The following is a 21522-nucleotide window of genomic DNA, read 5'->3' as shown; positions in this document are numbered from 1 at the left end:
TGATAGGTAGTAGGAAGAAGGCCTTTCAGGATGCCCACAACCAGAGACCCGGAGGCTCACAATAGTACTGGTGAAGAAGACGGGGTGCGGACTGTAAGAGGGAGCCTGGAGTGTCTCTAGGGCAGCACAGGGGCCTTTGCACTTGGCTGTTGGCCACAGCATCTGCCCTGGGCACCACCCTTCCCTGAGCCCCTGGGGAGAGGAAAGAGCAGCCCAATGGCAGGGGAATGAAGGGCACCAGGCCGGGATGTCTGTCCCTCATCCCAGCCCAGGGTCCCCACCTCACTGCCCACTCACCCCCAGGCCCTGCGGGTGAACAGCCTGGAACAACTGTGCAGTAACCTAGCCAGCGAGCGGCTGCAGCTCTTTGCCAGCCAGATGCTGCTCACCCAGGAGCAGGTACAGGAGGCTGGATGGCATGGATGTGGGTAGGGGGCACCCTAGTAAAGAGCCCCGGACTCGTTCCTAAAGTCCTGTTGCTGTGAGTGTCCTGAGCCCTCCGCGCTGTGCTCAGACGAGGGCCATGGGAATGTGTACAGGCTCTTCTATTAAGGTCAAGTGCTGGCTCTTCCCAGGAGGAGTGTAAACAGGAGTTGCTGTCCTGGGTGCCTGTCCCCCAGACTCCACGGGAGTCCTGCCTGGACCTCCTCACAGACCAGCCCCACAGCCTCCTGAGTATCCTGGATGCCCAGACACGGCTGTCCCAGGTGAGGGCCAGGAGCAATGACCCCCTAACTGGTGGGGACAGGATGCCCAGCAGGGTCTCCCAGGACAGTCACAAGGTTTTGGGACCCAAAGACTCTGCCCACAGCCCCTCAACACAGCCCAGGAAGGCAGTAGAAAGTCCTGGTCTCCTGCGGACCTGATTCAAAGCCCATCTCTGGATGATTGTCAACAAGATAAGATACGTGGCATCTCTGGCTGCAGAGGGGGCAATGGTACTGAAAGGCAGGGTTGGCTGTGGTGCAGATGCCAAATGTGGCCCGGTGCCACTCAGGCCTCCAGCCAGTAGGGGGCAGACTCAAGGCCAGGGTGCATCCATTCCACCTGCCCTTCTACCTAAATGGTTCCCCCAGTTCCTCTACAGCCTCTCCTTTATATTTTTATAGCACTCATGTTTGTTTGAAGGAGCTCTGATAGTGTAGTGGTTACGAATCAGGCTGTGAACCTTAAGGTCAGCTGTTCGAAACTACCAGCTGTTCCATGGGAGAAAGATGAGGCATTCTGCTCCCGTAAAGATTTACAGCCTCAGAAACCCTGTACAGTGTCGCTATGATTTACAGCCTCAGAAACCCTGTACAGGGTCGCTACGAACTCCACAGCACATAACAACAACATGTTTGTTTGAGGAGCTCTGGTAGTGTTGTTGTTGTTAAGTGCCGTCGAGTCGGTTCCGACCCATAGCGACCCTGTACAGGGTTTCCGAGGGTGTAAATCTTTACGGGAGTAGAAAGCCTCATCTTTCTCCCGCGGAGCGGCTGGTAGTTTCGAACCGCTGACCTTTAGGTTCGCAGCCCGATTCGTAACCACTACACTACCAGAGCTCCTCTGGTAGTGTAGTGAACTACAAATTGGCCTGCTAACTGCAGGTCAGCAATTTGACACTACCAGCCGCTCTGCAGGAGAAAGATGAGGCTTTCTGCTCCCATAAAGATTTACTGCCTAAGAAACCCCATCCAGGGCTGTTATGAGTTAGTACCGACTTTGGCATGTATCCATGTGCAATTTTATACATTTCACTCTTTCTCCTGGGCTAGGCTGTGCATCCCTGTCTGAAAGGGTTACACTATCTAGAATGCCTGCCATACATTAAGGATTCACCAAATATTGATTGGGTGAATGAATGAATCCATGAATGAGTGAATGAATGAAGATGTATTTCAGGGACTGTGCTAGGGATACAGGTGAGCATATATAGACCCAGCCCCTCCCCGCTCAGATCTCTGGGTATAGCCGGAGACAAAAATTAAGACAAGACAAGTCAACTCACAGAACACTTATAAAATCCCATGTGGTATGGCTTCTGTGGGGGAGGGGGAGGAGAAGGGAGCCTTGGGTCGCTCCTGGGAGCTGAGACTGAGTTTTTGCTCTATTGTGACCAACCAGTGCAGGAGTTGCTGTTAGAAGAAAAATACCTCATGATCCTGAATATAAGGTGGTCCCCAAATTTTCCAATGAGAGATTAAAAAAGAAAAGAATTTTTTTACCAAAGGATGTCGAACATGTGGTAGCAATATTTCATTTATTCATATAGTTTACATACAGAACATAACTAGTGGCCATTCAGTGGCCTCTGAATCATGGCGACCCCATGTGTGTTAAGTAGAACCGCGTACTCCGCGGGCTTTCAGTGACTGACTTTTTGTAAGTACGTTGCCAGGCCTGTCTTCCAAGCTATCTCTGGGTGGACTCGAACCTCCAACTCTTCAGTTAGCAGCCTAGTGAATTAACTGTACCACCCAGGACTGCATTTATTAGTTACTCAGATATACATGAAATCTCTTCTGGATAACGCAGTGTGTTGGTTTGGAAATTACTACTTTCCCAGCCGTCCACTTCATACAATTTTACTAAAATTTTCTCCCACATCCTTTCTGTCTGAGAGATCCTTTTTTAATCACCCACCCATCCCGGGTTTTCCTCATGCATTTTGTTATAGGTTCATTTTACCCATAAGACAACCTCTGTCTGGACTGCTTTTAAATAGTGAACTTTGAAAGATGTGCTTATAAGCACATCTTGTTTATAAACACTAGAAATAATTGCTAAATCTAAAAGTCCTCCTCATCCTTATCCTTCCTTTTTTAAAATACGTAACAAAACATTGGCCAGCATTCTTCACACGTACAATTCAATGACATTCTTTTTACATTCATATGTTGTACGACCATTGTCCTTACCTGTTCCCCAAATTTCCCATCTCTGGTAGTGCAGAGAGGTTAAGCGCTTGGTTACTAACCAGAACATTGGAGGTTTGAGTCCACCAGCCACTCCAAAGAAGAATAATGCAGCAGTCTAGTTCTGTAAAAATTACAGCCTTGGAAACCCTATAGGGCAGTTCTCTGTCATACAGGGTCGCTATGAGTCAGAACCAACTTGGTGGCAAGGGTTGTTTTTGTCTTAGAAGGCAGTGCCACATGCAGGCACACACAATCACACAATGCCAGAAGCTCAGGGCCAACCAAGCAGTTAGGGACAAACAATTTTCCTTCATTTCTCTAATTTTTATCCAGGGACCTAGTATTGAGTGAGGTGGTTTCTAACGCTAGTGTGTATTTCTCAAATCGTACTTGGTTGTTCAAAATAAAGCCACTGAGGAGTGCAGACCCTTTCCAAAGACTCAGGTACTGACTGTTCTCTCTGTGAGGAGTAACTGATTTTGAGGAAAACAATACAAACCCTCACCTTATATTAAAAGATATACGGTACCTGGGGTCTTTAGAAGAAAGTGCAATCCAGATAGGGAACAGCCAGTGCGAAGATCTGAAAGAAGCATGTCTGTCTGTCCATCAGGCCACGGATCACACCTTCCTTCAGAAGTGCCACTATCACCATGGTGACCACCCATTCTATGCCAAGCCTCAGCTGCCCCTGCCCATCTTCACTGTGCGGCATTACGCTGGGACTGTCACCTACCAGGTATTTGTCACCACAGAGAAAATCAGTGAGGCAGAGTCACCTGGACAAGTGAGAAAACAGAGTGAGGAGAGTCCCCTTCCAGGACTTGGCCATGTGTCCCTCCCTGGAGCCCTGATGGCACTGTGGGTTAAGCATTGGGCTGCTAACCAAAAAGTCAGTGGTTCAAACCCACCAGCCAGTCTGAGGGAGAACGATGAAGTCGTCTGTTTCCTTAAAGACTCACAACCTCCAGAGTCTACAGAGCAGTTCTGCTCTGTCCTACTAGGGTCGCTGTGAGTAGGAATATTGAAAGATTTATTGTCAAGCTCACCAATTCAACGTTCCATTCATTCTGGCTCTCTGCCCCTTGAATGTATCAGCTATTCTGAAACCTTATCTTAATCTTCTGAATTTCTACTTGCTGTTTTTTGTATGGCTTCTAATTTTTTTATTTCTTTCATCAGTTTGTACAGTTTTCTTGAAATTTTCTGGAGTTTTTATTTTGTGTTCTCTTTGCTTTCATCTACAGCTTTCTTGATCATTCACTCAGTCCGTTGAAGATACCTAATATCATTCTTTTGAATTCCTTATCAAGTAGTTCTGATACCATTTCTGGTCTTATATTTTCAGACTGTATTTTGGTCACTTCTTTGAGACACTCTGTCTTATTTCTTCTTGTAAGCTGAAGTTGCACGTCGTCTCCAAGACATTGTGGTACTATTGTATTTATATTTAATTGATGCGTGTAAGTTGGTGTTGATCCTAGGCGCTCACCACTGCCTCCTGGTGGATGTGATGAATACCAGACATATACACACAGTTCTCTGCTGGTTCTGTAATGTAGAGCCAGTTTGTCTGATGTTGGCTGACAATTCCCTTTGATCAGGTGCTACAGGAATGGATAGCGCTGCTTGCCCAGTGAATGGAACTGCAGGAGGCAAAGATGTGACTGGACCCTATGGGCACAATTGCTGTCTCCCCCAAACAAGTAATTTGATGTCATCGTTAGGTACTGTCAAGTTGTCAAGTTGTTCTGTGTACAACAGAACAAAACACTGCCTGCTCCTGCCCCAACCTCACAATTGCTGTTGTGTTTGAGCCCATTGCTGCTACCACTGTGCCAATCTGTCTAGTTGGGAGTCTACCTCTTTTCCACATTACCAAGCATGATGTCCTTCTCTAGGAACTGGTCCCTCCTGATAATATGTCCAAAGTATGAGAGATGAAGGTTGGTCATCTTGGCTTCTAAGGAGCATTTTGATTGTGCATCTTCCAACAGACATTTGTTTGTTCTTCTGGCAACCCATGGTACCTTTAAAATTCTTTTTCAACACCATAACTCAGTTCTTCTATACTCCTCCTTATTCTTTGTTCAACTTGCACACACATATGAGACTGTTGAAATATCAAACTTGGGTCAGGCGCACTTTAGTCCTCAAACTGACATCTTTGCTCTTCAACACTTCAACACTTGTTCAGCAGATCTGCCTAATGCAATACATCATATTTCTTGACGGCTGCTTCCATGAGTGTTGATGGTGGATCCAAACAAAATGAAGTCTTTAACAACTTCAGTCTTTTCTTCATTTATCATAATGTAATTGTTGTTGTTGTTGTTGTTGAGTGCCGTCGAGTCAGTTCCGACTCATAGCGACCCTGTACAGGGTTTCCGAGGGTATAAATCCTTACGGGAGTAGAAAGCCTCATCTTTCTCCCGCGGAGCGTCATAATGTAATTAGCAACAAAAATTCACTGCCTCCAGACCCAGGGGTGGGACACCTGGTGCCTGATCCCAGAGGCTGCATGTGGGGCTGCCACTGGCCACTGTGTGGGCAAGAGCAAGGACTGGCCATGCTCCTCGACACCAGGAGGGGACAGGAAACAAAAGAGAACTATAATCCCCTTGCCACCAACCTCAGGTGGCTGTGTTAATTGACAACTGCCTGCTACAACTCAAGATGGTCATCTGCCTCCTCTCCCACCACTCTAGCTCAGCTTCCTCTCCCAGCCAGCACTCAGTCCACCTCTCTATCCCTTCCTCTGAAGTTCAAGGTTCCAGAATCACCATCCTTGCCAGTTTCACTTGGTCTCCCGTGTCCTTGCAGAGGGTCTACTTGGTCCACCTGCCTACCCCGCCATCTTGTCCTAGAAGTCTGAGTAGACTTCCCATCCCCCAGTTTGAGCTCTATGTCTACCGGGGGGAGTGGGTGCACAGCCCCAGAGGAGACCTACTCAGGGGAGAATCTTCATGTAAACAATAGGACTCACTTGAGGCTGAGGCGAGGCACTCCGGTAAGTGTGGTACTCTCTGGTTGTAGAATAAAAACTACAGCTACCTAGGAGTTCCCTGAACACGACAGGAGCTTGAATAAAAGACAGCTATGAACCTATACTGAAAGTCACAAAAGAAGGTTTTAAAAAGGGAGGCAAAATGCCTTCTGGTTGGGATCCTTTTTGTTGTCAATTCTTTCTCAGTTAATCTAGAAAAGTAATAACAGTTCCAATCCATATTTCATTGGGCCTTTTCTAGGAGGAGAGGGGATGGGTTTTGACAAAATTATTTTGAAGTTTTTCATATGGAGAAGGAATGTATCAGAATACCCAATAAAATATTGAAAATCAAGAAGATTAAGGAGGATTTTGTGCTTGTCAAGTTTGACTCATAGCAACCCTGTAAAGGGTTTCTGAGGTGTGGCTGGTGTGAACTGCCGACCTTGTGGTTTAAACCGACTTTGTGGTCCAGTTCATTATCCTGCAGTGCCACACCAGGACTCCTAGGAGAATTTTGTGCTAGCCAACATTAAAACATACTTTCAAGCACTAGTAATTAGAAGAGTATGTTGTTGGCAAGGAATGGACTGATCGGTGGAATGAACACAAAGGTCTGAGGAATCAGATAAATGACCCAGGTGGTCTGTTAAACCAGTGGGAAAGGGTGGTCTATTAGACAAAAGCTTCCAAACCCAGTCTTCTTTCCTTGGCACCTCTCCCCCTCCCCACATGGTGTCTTGCAGGTTCACAAGTTTTTAAACAGAAACCGGGACCATCTTGACCCTGCTGTGGTGGAAATGCTTGACCAGAGCCAGCTCCAGGTGGCCTGCCTGCCCTCCCAGACTCCACCCACCCTACACTGTCCCCTGACCCCTCTTCCTGCCCATGGACTTACCCCCAGGGCTGTGGAGGAGGAGGGCAGGTTGGAATCTAGGTCCAGCCCCCCCCCTTGCCCACAGCTGGTAGGCAGCCTGTTCCAGGAAGTAGAACCCCAACTGGGGGAAAGGCAGGACAGACCCACGTTGGCTTCTCGCTTCCAGCAATCACTGGGGAAGCTCCTAGCTCAGCTGCGCAGGTGAGACTGTCCCTCACCTGACCCCAGGCAAGTGGATGGGGGACTGGCCAGTACCCAAGTGATTCCCCTTCCACCCGCCAGGAGTCACATCTATTTTATCCAGTGCCTCAACCCCAACCCCGGAAAGGTGAGCTTTCTAGTACCTATTCCTTTCTCAGCGCCCCCACCCCTAGCCTGCCCTTGTTGTCCCCTCTCCTCCATCCTTTATGTCCTGCCCCACTCGTCACAGCCTTAAGCCCTTGAACCTGGCCCTGACTCCTGCTCCCCTTGGCTCTGCCCTCACACGCGCCTCCCCCACCCTCCCAGCTTCCAGACCTCTTTGATGTCAGACATGTGGCAGAGCAGCTGCACCAGGCGGACACCCTGGAGACCATACGCACCCGTAGCATTAACTTCCCCATGCGGGTGCACTTCCACATGTTTCTGGCCAGGTAGAGACCCAGGATGGAGTGGTCGGGTACCCACGTGCCTGGGTTTCCTTTGCCAGGGACCCTAGGTCTGACGCCCAATCCTCCAATCACCCAACGCTCCCCACCTCCCCTGTTTTCACTTGTTTCTTTCTCTCTCCCATTCCCATCTCTCCACCTGCCTCTCCCTTCACCATTCATTACCCCCTCCCTCACCTCAGCATACACTGAGCTCCCAATGTGTTCCGGGGTGTGCTGAGAAGCCTGAAGCTGTGTGGCACACCTTCCCATGTCTCGTGTCTCCTGACCTGGAACCCCACCTCCCTGAAGACCATGTCCTCATAACCCAGCTCCCCTCTGAGCCGGGAAAGCAGGAACCCCACCTGCCCAATATCCCGCACATTGTAGGTGCTTAAAACTCTCTTTTAAGTGGCTGAATAAAACAACACACTGAGTTAATTCCGACACACAGAGACACAATAGGACACAGTAGAACAGCCCACAGGGTGTCCAACGCTGCCATCTTTATAGAGGCAGACAGCAACAACTTGCTCCCACAAAGCAGCTGGTGGGTTTGAACCGCTGACTTCAGTTTGCAGCCAAGCACTTAACTACTGCGCCACCAGGGTTCCTTGTTGAGTGACTTCTCGTTAGGTGCCGTCAAGTTGGTTTTGACTCATAGAGAACCTATGCACAACAGAATGAAACACTGCCCCGGGCCTGTGAACCTCGCAGTTGTAACATTTGAACCCATTGTTGTTGCCAATGGGTCAGCCCATCTCCTTGGGGGTCCTTTTCTTTTTTGCTGACCTTCCACTTTTCCGAATATGATGTCCTTCTCCAGAGACTGGTCCCTCCTGAAAGATGTCCAAAGTGGAATGGCTTGGAGGCTGCATAAGCGGGGGGTTCAGGGTGTCAGACTGCCTGCATGACCTCTGCCCTCCCTCCCTGGGCAGGTTCCGGACCCTGGGTACGGAGGTGCAAGGAGAGCCCTCTGAGCAGGAGAGGTGCAGGGCCATCCTAAGCCAGGTGCTGGGGGCCGAGTCCCCTCTCTACCATGTGGGAGGCACCAAGGTGGGTGTACGTGTCTGTGTATGACAAGGTTATGGGTGGACCGGATCCAACACCAGCTTAGGTGGTGGGGTGGTGATGGAGGTGGGGAAGGCTCCCCCATCATACTCTGCCCGCAGGTCCTCCTTCAGGAGCAGGGCTGGCAGCAGCTGGAACAGCAGCGGGCGGGGCAGCGTGCCCAGGCCCTAGTCATCCTGCACCGGGGCCTCCGCGCCTGCATCTCCCGCCAGCGCCTCCGCCTCCTGCCCCGGATGCAGGCTCGAGTGCGTGGACTCCAGGCCAGGTGTGCAAGTGGGCTCAAGGGGATGGGGTGGGGTGGGACTCCTTAAAGCAATGGAAGACATGGGTGGTCAGAGCAAGTCTACCTGTCCCGGTGCCTGTCCCAACAGCGCTTGACCTCTCCTTGACATCATTCCTGCCCATACCCATACCCACGTGGCCTCTACTTGTATACCCCCAGTCACAAGAAGTTGGCTGCCCAAAACTGCAATCTTGATTCCTTGAGTGTTCTCTTTTCTAGTCTATTCTCCATTCTGAAGCAAGAACATTTTTGTTTTTTAAACTTTTTATTGTGAATTGAGTAAAAGTTTACAGAGCAGATCATCAGATTTACATTCAGCAAATCAATCCCCTCCATGTACCAACAGTTAACAGTATTTACCTCTGTTCACTTTAACTCTCTCATTGCCCCCTGTGTCTTCATCTTTCCTCTGCCAACCTCCCTCATGTTGTATATTGCTTGCCCTGTCACCCATGCTAGCATGCTTCTACCCTCTAACCTGTGAATAATTTTTCTCTCCTCTATCCCCCTGTAACCGTCATAGATTGTCTTTTTATCAAGAAAAACTTTTAACTTTTTACAACAGTGGTCTCATACAATATTTGTCCTTTTGTGACTAATTTCACACAGCATCATGTCCTCCAGGTTCATCTATGTTGTAAGTTGGTTTTCAGATTCACCCCTATTCTGCAGTGTTGTGTAGTATTCCATTGTGCGTATGGACCAAAGTTTGTTTAACGGTTCTTCTGTTGATGGGCATGTAGATTGTCTCCATCATTTTGATGTGTCTCTTGTAGACAGCGTACTGAAGGATCCTATTTTCTTATTCATTCTGCTACTCTCTGTCTCTTGACTGGTGCATTTAATTCATTTACATCCAGTATAATTATCAATAGGTATGAATTGATTGTTGTCATTTTTTTGAACTTTTTATTGTGAATGGAGTGACCGTTAACAGACAGGATCATCAGCTTTGTACTCAGCATATGATACACTTTGTTTCGTCTCAATGATTACAATCCCTTCCCTGCAATAACAGTTATCCTATGCTCTCCCTGTGGATTCCCTTTTACATAGTTCACAAAGGAATACAGCAAACATATTTGATGCACATATACAAAACAAAAAATATATATACATTTAAATGTCCTAAGGGCACATTCTACAAGCCAGCCTCCTGCCCACAGGTACACAGCCTTACTTAGTCCTTGAGCCCAGATCCTCAGCTACTGTATCTCTCCATGCCATCACCTCTGCCACCATCTCTGCTGTTGCCGCTTTTCCAGGTAGGATCTCATGCTCTTCTTTCTTGATGGTCCTGGGATCGTCTGTTCCTGAAATGATAGATTAACTTGGTGGTGGTGCTGTGGAGTCGGTTCCAAGGCCGTAAATCTTTACGGGAACAGAAAGCCTTATCGTTCTCCAGAAGAACAGCTGGTAATTTTGAACTGCTGACCTTGAGGTTAACAGCCTATCAGAGCTCCTTAAACTACGTCTCCTCTTTTAGTTACATATCTTCTACAATTACAGTTGTGACAATCACAGTTAATCCTGCTAAAAGTTACTCATAATTGAATCATAAAATCCTATCCACATTGCCCACCACACCCCAATCCCCTTTCACCAGATCCATCTGGAGAAGAAAAAAACTATTCAGTGGGGATTCTACCCTACCCCTCTCATTCTGAAATTTCTAAGCCAATTCATGAAAGCTTCTAAGCCTATCACTCCATGCCTTTATAGCCCCTCACTTTTGAAAGCCAGTGTCTAGATTGCCTGCCCCTATTAATCGAGTGCGCTGAGGAAACAAGCTTGTTTCTTGATCTGAAGAGTCCCTCCTTTCCAGATGGAACGTAGAGCAATTGCAGCCAGAACACTGCTGTCATTTTGCTGTTTGGTTGTTTTCGGTGAGTGATGTTGTAGGTTTCTTTGTTCCACATAATTTTCTGCACTGAGTTCATTTTGTTTGTGCTTGTTTTTTCATTTTCATTTCTAACGAATGGTTTTTTAAACACAAGAATCAGGTTGTATCATTGCTCTGACCTGTAAGGTCCGGTCCACCTCTCCAAATTTAAGCCAGATTTTTCCACCCACCTATGTTAGGCTTTTCTCGGTTCCTTAGGCTCACCATGCCCCTTCTGCTTTCTGGTCTTTGAACAAAAGACTACCAGATTTCCCTGGCCCTTTCCACCCAATTAACTCTTACTCACCCTTCGCAGCTTGGTCTTCATGCCTTCAGATAGCTCAGTACCTGCTTTTTCCATATTAGCCTTTTCTTTTCCTATTGCTCCTGTTAAATAACCAAGAGTTTCAGTGGCCTTGGCCAGTTTTCACATTAATTTCTTGATGCAGACAGAGGAGGAAGATTCAGGCACCAGGCAGGAGTTGTCATTTGGACTCCTCTCTCTCTGGTCTCTAGGAAGCGATACCTCCGGCGGCGGGCAGCTCTGGGACAGCTGAACACCATCCTACTGGTGGCCCGGCCCCTGCTCCTGAGACGACAGAGACTGCAGGTGAAGGAGTCTGGGTGGGGCTTCTGGGCTGAAGAAGCTCAGGGTAAAATCCAGGCAGCCTGGGCTGTCAACATTGGTAGAACCCAGGCAGTGCCCAGCCAAGTGGGCCATGACTGAGTCCCCAAGAGACCCCCACCCATTGGACTCCTGTCATTCCCCTCTGCCTGGCCAGTAGGCTCAGAGCCCATTCCTTTCTTTACCCCACCCACCCCCTGTCTGGGGCTCCTCCTATCCCCTTCAGCTTCCCCTTTGGCCCCCCTCACCTCCCTTCTTGCCTGATGACGGTAATATGAAAACCATAAAGCAGTTCAAAGATCAGTGCCCACATACTGCCCCTCTGGCTGGCCCCTCCCTGGCTGGACTTTGTCCCCCTGGGATCATCTTTCCCCTCCTTCTTCCTTCCTTCTTCCTGATACCGGGGCAGACAGGCAGTGACGCTCACAGCGCTGAGCAGGTAAGAGCTCTGAGGACTAGGGCCGGCAGCCGCCACCTCTGTGGCCAGACCTCCCAGGAGCAGGAGGGGGTAGTTGGGCTGTTGGACTGGGGAGGTACCACGGGGAGACTCAAGGTGATTCTCCATGGAGACAGCAGCTCTTCCTCGTCTCCCTACCAGCTTGGTCACTGGTGTGGCTGGAACAGCATCAAGGCCTCGGAGAAAATGCTGAACATGGTAGGCGTTCAGGGAGCTGGAAGGGCATCTACACTGGGTTATGAATCTGTTGAACCTGGCATTGTTTGAAGGGGAGGGAAGGGCACCAGGGGTATGTTGAGGTCCTATGCCTCAGGCACCTCTACTGTACTCCTTGGGATGTGGGGTGGGGCTGCCTTGCTCCGTTTGGATTCTATCTGAGGCTCTCGGGACCCTGTTTGTTTGAATGTTCAGCATCAAAACCCTTGGTCTTGGGAGGGGATTGGGCCCCTATGTCCTATCCCTGAGTCCCTGGGACAATTGGTCCTCCCTGCTAGGAGCTGGGCCGCTTGGAAATCCCAGCTGAACTGGCTGTCATGCTGAAGACTGCGGAAGGTGAGTCTTGGTTGAGGGGGCCCTCCTGCCACGATCTCCCCCCCGCAAGTCCCTTTACTGTGCTGTGGCCCTGGTGACTCTCTGGGCTTCCCTGAGCCCACTGCCCATTCTTCCAGCTCTCTCTAAGGTAGGGCTGGTGGCTGACTCATAGGGAGGAGTGTATAGGGCCCTAGCTGGGTCCCTCACCTGGGTACTCCAGCCTGTCTCCCCATGCTCACCCCCAGGCCAACAGCACACCCAGACAGAGAGCATCAAAGAATCGAAGCCCCCAGAAGTCCCTGCCCGGCCCACCCTGGCCCTCCCGCCTGACATCGACAACTTCCCTTTCTCCACCTTCGTCGCCAGCAGCTTCCAGGTGGGCAAACCCGCCATGGACTGAACATGTACTGGCCACCCTCTTGGGTCCCCAACACCTGCCAGGCGGATGTTGACTTTCCCGTCAGTCCCCCTCTCCTCACCTTCCCTCCCCCTCTCCAGTAATTGGGGCCCTGGATGGATCTGAATTACACCAAAATAACCATTAACCCTGAACGTTTAACAATATCATATTGTTTAGATCGATCACGCCACAACTTCATGGTCTCTGTGGGCTTGCCCTCCCATTGAAGGCATATCCTGAAAGGGAAACTGCCCATGTTGTTATGTTGAATCAAGAAGCAGGGTTTATGGTATCTACTGTAACAGGGGTGAAACTAAGAAACTAGACTGGGACAAAGAGGTCAGACGCATAAGGGTATATATAGTGTGTGATCCCACGCAGATGACTTATCAAGAATAGGCAAATGCATAGAGACCAGCTTTGTTAGTGGTTCTCAGGGGCAGGAGGAAGGGAAAATACGGAGTCCTTTCTGAGAGGGTATGGAGCTTCTGTTCAGAGTGATGAAAAGTTTTGGAAACGAATAGTGGTGACAGGAAAGGACAATAATGTCACTGAAATGTAAAAATGACCGAGATGAAAAACGGTTAGTTATACACCAGGGGAGATTCAAAAAGTTCATGGGAAAATGGAATCAAAATATAACGGGGTTTCTCTACGAACTTTTTGAAACACGCTTGTATATTTCACTCCAATTTTGAAAACTGAGATTCGGAATGCAATGTTGTTTAAAAAACCAGTGAGGGTGGGGAATGTATATATTTATGCTGCATAAAAAATGAGGCTGGGAGGAAAGAGACAGAAATATCAGCAGTGGTTATTTCTGGGGCCTTGGGATGGTAGTGGTCGGTTTGATTTTCTTTATTCTTTTCTGTGTGTTCTGAATTGTCTGCATATATGAGTTTCCATTTTCTAATGCAAACGAGCAATTAAGGTGGTTTCCCCTACTGTCCCTTCTCCTGGTTGCATGCTTCCGTGGTCCCTCTGGGGTCAGTGGGGACAGCCCCTGCCTGGGCACTATGTCACCCTTCTTCATTCTAGGACCGCTCCCTGCCCCGCCCCGGACAACCCCTGATCAAACCTCTGACCCGGCTGGATGATGCGAGTCCTCAGCTTGCCCTGGACATCAATCGGGTGGTGAGGGACACATGGAGGCGGGGACAAGGGTGGTGGTTCCAGGGTTGAATCAATGCATGAAGATGCCACCACACCCTCCCTCTGGTCTTGACTCACAGATGCTGAGGCTCCTGGGGGATGGGTCCCTGCTGCCCTGGCAGGAGCAGGTCATGGGTGAGTACCTGGTGCGGCAGGGGCAGCGGAAGCCGGGGATTCGGAACGAGCTCTTCAGCCAGCTGGTGGCTCAGCTCTGGCATAATCCTGATGAGCAGCAGAGCCAGCGTGGCTGGGCCCTCATAGCCATCCTGCTCAGCGCCTTCCCCCCGATGGCCACCCTGCAGAAGCCACTGCTCAAGTAAGGGCCTGGCCAGCGGAGGTGGAGGGGGTGGGGGGATGTGCAGTGGGCTGCTCCATTCCCCACAACAATTCTGGACTGTCTCCTCAGATTCGTGTCTGACCAGGCCCCCACGGGCATGGCGGCCCTCTGCCAGCACAAGCTGCTGGGGGCCCTGGAGCAGGTACAGCTGGCCCCTGGGACCGCACGGGCCCACCCACCCACCCAGCTTGAGTGGAAGGCCGGATGGCGGAGGGGTCGCATGACACTGGACGTCTTCACCTTCAACGGTGACATCTCTATGGGACCAGCCCCTGCAGGACCACCTGCCTTCCTGGGTCCTCTTCTCAGCTCGCTTTCCCTGCACCTGCCTGCTCAGCCTCTCACTGCCCAGCAGCTCCCACCTGGGGCCTTGCTCTCCCTCCATCCTTTCCCAGGGGGTGGACGCTTGCTGCCCCTCATCTGCCCCTTTCTGTCCCTACAGAGGAGTGCTACTCAGCCGAAGTGGAGTCCTGGACCACTGGGGAGCAGTTTGCAGGGCAGATCCTGCAGAGCAGGTATATAGGGTGTTGTCACACTGTCCCCATCCTCCTGGGGCCAGAGGCTGCAGCCTGCATGGGGTCGGGAGGTGGTGGGGTAAGTGAAGGAGTCCAGACTCTGGGTTCCAGTTGGGAGTGTGGAGTAGAGACTGTAGGTAAGGATGCTGAGAGCCCCGATGGCCAGATTCTAGTTAAACAGGCCTCTCCGTGGCTGGGAGCCATGGAGCTGTGCATAAGGGCTGAGAGCTGTCTGAGCTGCAGAGGAAACTGGGCTCTGGGTTGGAAAGGCTTTGAGGCTTCTCATGCTGGACGTGCTTCCTCAGCCCCTTCCTCAGCCAGCCCTGTGTTCCTTCCCTCTGCTCATGGTTGTGTACCTCACTGACCACCCCCACCTCTGTGCTCCCCAGAGGCCTGGAGGTGCCACCTCGTGGCTGGTCTGTGTCATTGCACTCCGGGGAGGTCTGGCAGGACCTGGCTGGCTGCGACTTCGTGCTGGACCTGATTGGCCAAACTGAGGACCTGGGGGACCCAGCTGGCCCCCACAGCTACCCCATCACTCCCCGTGGCTTGTAAGTGCCACCCAGCATCCCTGCCCTGTCTACAGCCTGTGGTTGGTTCATAGATGCTGCAGGCCGTCTTCCCATCTAAGCCTCCTCCCTGCCCATGGGGGCAGCCCCGAAGCAGCTACTAGATCTTGGCCCAGCCTGAGCACCCCACCCTCCAGCCTGGCAGTGAACTGGACCCACTCTCCTGCAGAATCTCTGATGACATTCCCCCAGCCCCTGGCATCCAGGCCCCCCAGCTGCCCCCAGTTCCAGCCCCAACACTGCCTAGCAGGGACTACACAGGTGAGGCTGAAGTGGGCATGCAAAGAGTCCTGGCAAGGGCAGGGAATGGGTGCAGGACACCCCATGGCCCAGGTGGATGGTGCCAACTTTCTCCTGCTCCACAGATGAGGTTCAGACGCCATCGGGGAGCCTGGATGGCTACTTGGACCAAATCTTCCAGCCAGTCCTCAGCCCCGGCCTCAGCGTGAGTGTCCACATGTCGCTGGGCCTGGCTGCCCTCTCCCACTCCTCCCTGGCTCTAGCTCTGACCCTGTGACCAGTTACCTTTTTCTTTAAAAACAAAACAAAACAAAAACTATGCATTACAAATGAGACTAAGTTTTACAGAGAAGATCATCAGTTTTGCCTTCAACCATTCCTATGCATTCTGTTTTGACCTATGACTTTTGCCTCTCCAGGATCTAGAGCAGAGCCGGGCTCTTCAGGGCCGCATGAAGGGAGGGGGTGCCATCGGGCCCATGCATCAGGGTAACTACCCCATGGGTGAGTGCAGGTTGAGCAGCACAAAGAAACCCCCAGCCCCCACTTGGCAGGCTCTCTTCCAGGCAGCTGGGGTCAGAGCTCCATGCTCTTTTCTGCCTGGGACTAGACAGGGGTGGTACATGAGCCCTAGAGGGACCAATCTGGGGGCCCTGTTCCTTTAGTATACCCCGGGATGATGCCCGGATACCAGCCTGCCATGATGCCTGGACCTGTCCCCATGATGCCAGCGATGGGCGTAGTCCCCAACATGCCAGGTAAATCCGGGGCCCTGGGCCCCTTTCCAGGAGAGCCAGTTCAGACTGATGGAGGAAGAGAAGGTTCTGCCAGTGGACACAGTGGGTGAGGGCAACTGGCATGGCCACCTCGCTCACTGCCCTCCCCAACCTGCCACTCTCCCAGCCATGATGGTGCCGCCACAGCCCCTGCAGCCTGCCCTTCCCACCCTGGATGCCCAGCAGCTGGCGGCCCAACAGCAGAATTTCATCAACCAGCAGGCATTGCTCCTGGTAAGGGGGTGCAGGCCCTGGGGCAGGGGGCTGTGCGGTCCGGACTTCTGGCGAGACCAGGGCTCTTTCCACCTCCCCTTCAGGCCCAGCAGATGACCACCCAGGCCATGACCCTAACTCTGGAGCAGCAGATGCGGCAGCAGCAGCAGCGCCGCACCGAGGCCACCAGGCCTGCCTCCCCAGTCTCCACTCCAGCTACGCCCCCTAAGCCCAAGAAACCTCCCATCCCCCTGAAGGTGCCAACGCATGACCAGCAGCCAGTGAGTGAAGCCAGGCTGATGGGGGCTGCAGGTTCCCATGCTCCAGGGATGGGGGACACAGATGGCAATGAGTAGAAAAGATGGAAGAAGATGCTGCTGAGCCCCAAGTCCCCAGGGATTGAGGGGTACACTCAGTGAGTGTGGCAATAGGACTGGCTAGGGCCAAACCTCCACCTCCCCTTCCTGCCAGGAGGACCCTTCAGAGGAGGCCCCCGAGAGGCCTGGCAACCTCAGGAGCTTCCAGCAGAAACGGGACTACTTCCAGAAGATTGGTGAGGGCATGTGGGGAGGCGGGCCTACACGGAAGCCTGGGCCCAGGTGACCTGTCCAGCTGCCTGGATGGGCAGGCCAGGTGGGGGGCTGCTGGGTGAACACACTAGGTCATGGAGAGGGCCATGTGGGGGGGGGCATTTTTAGGGAAGCAGCAGATCAAGATGAAGACGGCAAAGCCTCCGGCCAAGATCCTGATCCCACAGGAGGAGGACGAGCAAGAAGAGGAGGCAGCAAGAGCAGGTGGTGGGAGGAGGCGGGTGAGGGGTCCTGGTGCTCCCGTGCAGTGTCCCCTCGTCATGGTTGGACTGTTATTGTCTTTTCTCTCTGTGCAGCATCACCGCCAGTAGTGAGGAAGCCACTGAAATGGAGTGGGACCAAAGCTGCCAATGAGGAGGCTGGGCCTGGCAGCAGCCAACCGTTGGCTCAGGGTAGGGGACCCCCAGTGCACAGCTTAGACCCCACCACCGCTCGGCCAAAGCCCAGCAGGGAGATTGGCAACATCATCCGAATGTACCAGAGCCGTCCGGCGCCCGTGCCTCTACCTGTGCAGCCATCCAGGTGGGCTCCCTGGAGGAGATGGAGGAATTGTTGCTCCAACCTCAGGGACCCCAGGTGACCTCTTTCTGCTCCTAGAAAACCCTCCAAATCATTTCTGAAGAAAAACGACCCCAAGGATGAGGCTCTGGCTAAGCTGGGGATCAATGGCACCAATTCGCCCCCTTCGGTGAGGACCCCCATGCTGCCCTTTCTCAGCTGCAGGAATCTGAGGCCTCTGGGAGAAAGGAGCCTGCCGCCTCCTCCAGTTTTCATCATGTGGCCTTGCCCCCCCAGACACAGTCTTCATGTTACTCTGTAACCTCCAGACACTGTCTCCCAGACCGGGAAAGGAGTCCCCACCAACCGTGGCCCCTCGACCTCAGATCCCCATCAGGCTGGGGCCGTCCAGCTCCATCAAGGAGAAGCAGGGCCCCCTTCGGAACCTGTTTGGCCAGACCCCACGCACTCCGGAAGCACCCCTACTTCCACCAGCACCCCCACTGCCTCTGCTTGGGAACCCAGAGACCCATTCAGCCGAGCCCCCTGGTAAGGACTCCTCATCCTATGGGGTGGCCTTTTTGAGGCAGGGCCAGGATTCCCAGCAGCCACTGGTTGTTCAATCTGAGGTCAGCTTCTGCTTCCTGTCTTTGGAGCCAGGGACAAAGATCCCCAGCTTCTCATTCCTGCCCAGGGTGAGGCCGGCACCCCTGGGGGATACCCAGTGCCAAGGGCTAGTCTTCCAGGGTATTGACCTCCAGACTGACTGAAATTTGTGGCTTATGTGATAGAGAACAGAGGACTTGGGAAGGTTGAGGGCAGGACATGGATGCAGAAAAGGCTGCTGGGGGCAGGACAAGGTGGTGGGAGGTTAAGAGGGTCCTGGAGGGATGGGGCTTCTGGGAGATGAGGGTCTCTGCCCTCTGGGACCCAGTCATTGGGCTCTGGCAAGACCTATGCCTTTTGCCCTCCCCCAAGTCTTGGTGGAGTCAATGGGCGACCAGGGGATCTCCACCCAGCTCCTGACACCTTCGGGCAGTGTGTCCTTTTCCTACACTGGCAAACCCTGGAAGCTGTTCCTACGCAAGGAGGTAGGCACAGGCTAAGGGTCTCAGCCAGCCAAGCCTCCTTGGGCTGTTGGGGGACACAGTTGGGACCCCAGAGAGCCCTCCCCACATCCAAACACTCGGGTCTGCCTCCCCAAGCCAACTTCTCAGGCCTGGTTTTCCAATCTGGGCCTGGGAGGGCAAAGGTGGGATGAGTAGGGGCCCAGGGGAAATCTGGGGAGTGTCCAGCTGACCTTGGTGCTTCTACCTCTTCTCCAGGTGTTCTATCCCCGGGAGAACTTCAGTCATCCCTACTGCCTCCGACTTCTGTGTGAGCAGGTGAGAACAGGCCCCTGACTGAGCTCCTAGGCCAGGTCAACCCCAATGTGAGGATCTTCGTGAGAGTCCGCCCCGCAGGTCACCTGGGGAGCAGCCCTGCTATCTCATTTATAGATAAGGATGAAACCCAAAATGGATCCAATGCCACTGAAGTAGTTCATTGTATATTTCATGAGTCCTGGTGTGGCAATGTAGGGTACTCAGTGAACCACAAGGTCAGCTTGAACTGCAAGGTCGGAGGTTCAAACCCGCCTGTCACTCCTCTGAGACTCCATACAGAACCAACTTGATGGCACTAAGAGCAAACGACAATAAAATCAGTTGACAAAAGCAAAGTACACGCAACCCCTGGGCCTAGTACGCCACAGGCGCTTCAGAAATGGTGTTTGGTACATTAACCTGCCCCTGGTGGCACTATAGGATAAGCACTGGACTGTTAACTGCATGGTCGGAAGTTCATATTCACCAGTCACTCTGTGAGAGAAAGATGAGACTTTCTGCTTCCAGAAGGATATTTATAGTCTTGGGGACCCTAAGGAGCAGTTCTACCCTGCCCTAAAGGGTCCCTATGGGTCTGAACCCACTCGATGACAGGAGGTTTGGTTTGGGGTAGGTTTGGTACTTTATCCCTCATCCCCCGTGAGGCTCTTGGGACTCTGCCTCTGTACCTCCATTCTCGACTCTCTTCTTCCCTCCATGAGGAAGGGGCAGGTGGGAAGTTCTGGGTGAGCAAGCTCTGGGCTCAGAAGCCCCAACCCCTCCTTGCTCCACCCATGCTCAAGGACCATGGAGGAAGGTCATCCCTAGAGGCTCCCAAGCAACGGGGCGGGGGGGGGGGGTCCTCCAGGGGACTCTCCAGCGTTCCCCCATGAGGTGGACCTGGACTGACTGCCTGGATCTGTCCCAGATCCTGCGAGACACCTTTGCTGAGTCCTGTATTCGGATCTCCCAGGACGAGCGTCGCAGAATGAAGGACCTGCTGGGTAGGGGGCCCTGGGCGGGAAGCTACCTGGAGAGTGGTGGGAGCTACCTTGGGGTTCTCCTTGTGTGAGCACAGCGGGGGAGACTGAGTCCAGCTGGGATCTTTTCTGCCTGCAGGGGACTTGGAGGTGGGCATGGATTCCATCGCCTCGGCTGAAGACAGCGTCAAGAAGCGCATTGTGGTGGCGGCCCGAGACAACTGGGCCAATTACTTTTCCCGAATCTTCCCTGTCTCGGTTAGCGATGCCTTGGTCCCTGGGGTGAGGCTGGGGTCCCTCAGAAGGTACAGCTTGCTGTGACCCTCCTGCCTCTCTGCAGGGTGAGAGTGGCAGCGATGTACAGCTGTTGGGTGTGTCCCACCGGGGGCTGAGACTACTCAAGGTGGCCCGAGGCTCTGGCCTCCACCCCGACCAGCTGAAGACCCTCTGCTCTTACAGGTGAGCTGGGCCAGGGCTAGACAGGAAGGAGTGGGGGCACAGTGGCCCCTAACTCATGCCTGGCCCTGTGTGTAGCTTTGCAGAAGTGCTGGGTGTGGAGTGCCCAGGGGTGTCCACCCTGGAACTGTCCCTGAAGAATGAGCAGTTAGTGCTGCACACAGCCCGGGCAGGCATCATCAAGGCCATGGTGGAACTGAGCCTGCGTGAGCTCCAGAAGGTACGTGTGGACCAAGGGGTTGGCCTGGGGTGTCACGATGTCTGGGTGGGATGCTGGACATCTAGGCTGGTTCCCTAGAACTCTGGGTGCTAGGCCGAGGGTGAAGCCAAGCAAGGGGTCTGCAGGACGGGGGTGGGGAATTCACACATGACCTTGCCCACTCACCCATCTGCTCACCAGGATTCCAACTATGTTATCGCCCTGAGAAGCTCCCTCACTGATGACAACAGCCTTCTCAGCTTTCACCGTGGGGACCTCATCAAGCTGTTACCCATGACCACTCTGGAGCCAGGTATCCCTGGAGGCAGGCAGGGAGCTGGCCCAGGGAGGGCACCCCACCGGGGGTGGGGAGCAGACAGCGGGGCCAGATGAGTGAGCTGCTCTCGGTGGCTGCCTTCTAGGCTGGCAGTTTGGTTCCAGTGGGGGTCGCTCCGGACTTTTCCCCACCAACCTGGTGCAGCCAGCAGCCGCCCCCCACTTCCTGCCAGAGCAGCGGAGCAGCCGGCATAGGAATTCATTGCCACTGCAGCTTGGAGAGCCAGGGCTGCTTCCGGGGGCCAGTGCCTCGGAGGTGAGGACACCAGGGGTGGAGAACTAGCTGGGCATCAAGAAAGGACAGGGTGTGACAGTCTGCCCCAAGGCCCAGTGGGTGCCCAGTCGTCCCTGATGGAAGGGCGCCCCCTGTCCTCTTTCTCTTGCCTGTCTCCCAAGACTGTAAGCCCACTGAGGGCAGGGACTGCCATCCCTTGGGGCAATTGTCCACTGTGGCCACAGAAGATGCTGCTTCAATAAACAGCTCTTGATTGTCCTGACTCCCTGTGTCCATTCACTTGGCTATCCTACCCGCCCCTCTAGGGTCTGGCTGGGGGGGTGGGGGGCAGGTAGAAGGCACTTGGTGGCAGCAAGTCTTCTGTGCTCCCAGCACCCTTTGAAGCCCGGGAGCCCGACTCACAGCGAGAACTTGGAGGCTGCCA

General features: G+C 52.9%; 1 protein-coding gene across 1 annotated transcript; it reads left to right on the top strand.

The window, feature by feature from the left end:
* The first annotated feature begins 227 nt into the window (after positions 1–227).
* On the top strand, positions 228–21146 carry LOC102814237 (unconventional myosin-XVB-like). The gene is given in 37 exon segments (XM_006869675.1): positions 228–399; positions 576–707; positions 3464–3639; positions 6633–6710; positions 6849–6964; positions 7046–7091; positions 7271–7395; positions 8328–8445; positions 8562–8725; positions 11142–11235; positions 11849–11905; positions 12202–12259; positions 12484–12614; positions 13677–13772; positions 13871–14106; positions 14197–14375; positions 14570–14642; positions 15032–15193; positions 15381–15477; positions 15582–15656; positions 15871–15955; positions 16117–16209; positions 16355–16461; positions 16545–16721; positions 16912–16993; positions 17139–17237; positions 17327–17552; positions 17628–17718; positions 17858–18077; positions 18507–18619; positions 18854–18913; positions 19821–19896; positions 20012–20130; positions 20213–20331; positions 20407–20548; positions 20729–20840; positions 20950–21146. Coding segments are annotated over 37 exon segments (4503 nt in total).
* Positions 21147–21522: the final 376 nt, after the last annotated feature.

Source organism: Chrysochloris asiatica, unplaced genomic scaffold (assembly GCF_000296735.1).
Source record: "Chrysochloris asiatica unplaced genomic scaffold, ChrAsi1.0 scaffold00132, whole genome shotgun sequence".
Lineage (NCBI taxonomy): Eukaryota > Metazoa > Chordata > Mammalia > Afrosoricida > Chrysochloridae > Chrysochloris > Chrysochloris asiatica.
Note: the sequence above shows the minus strand (reverse complement) of the source record. Positions and strands in the feature narration are given on the sequence as shown.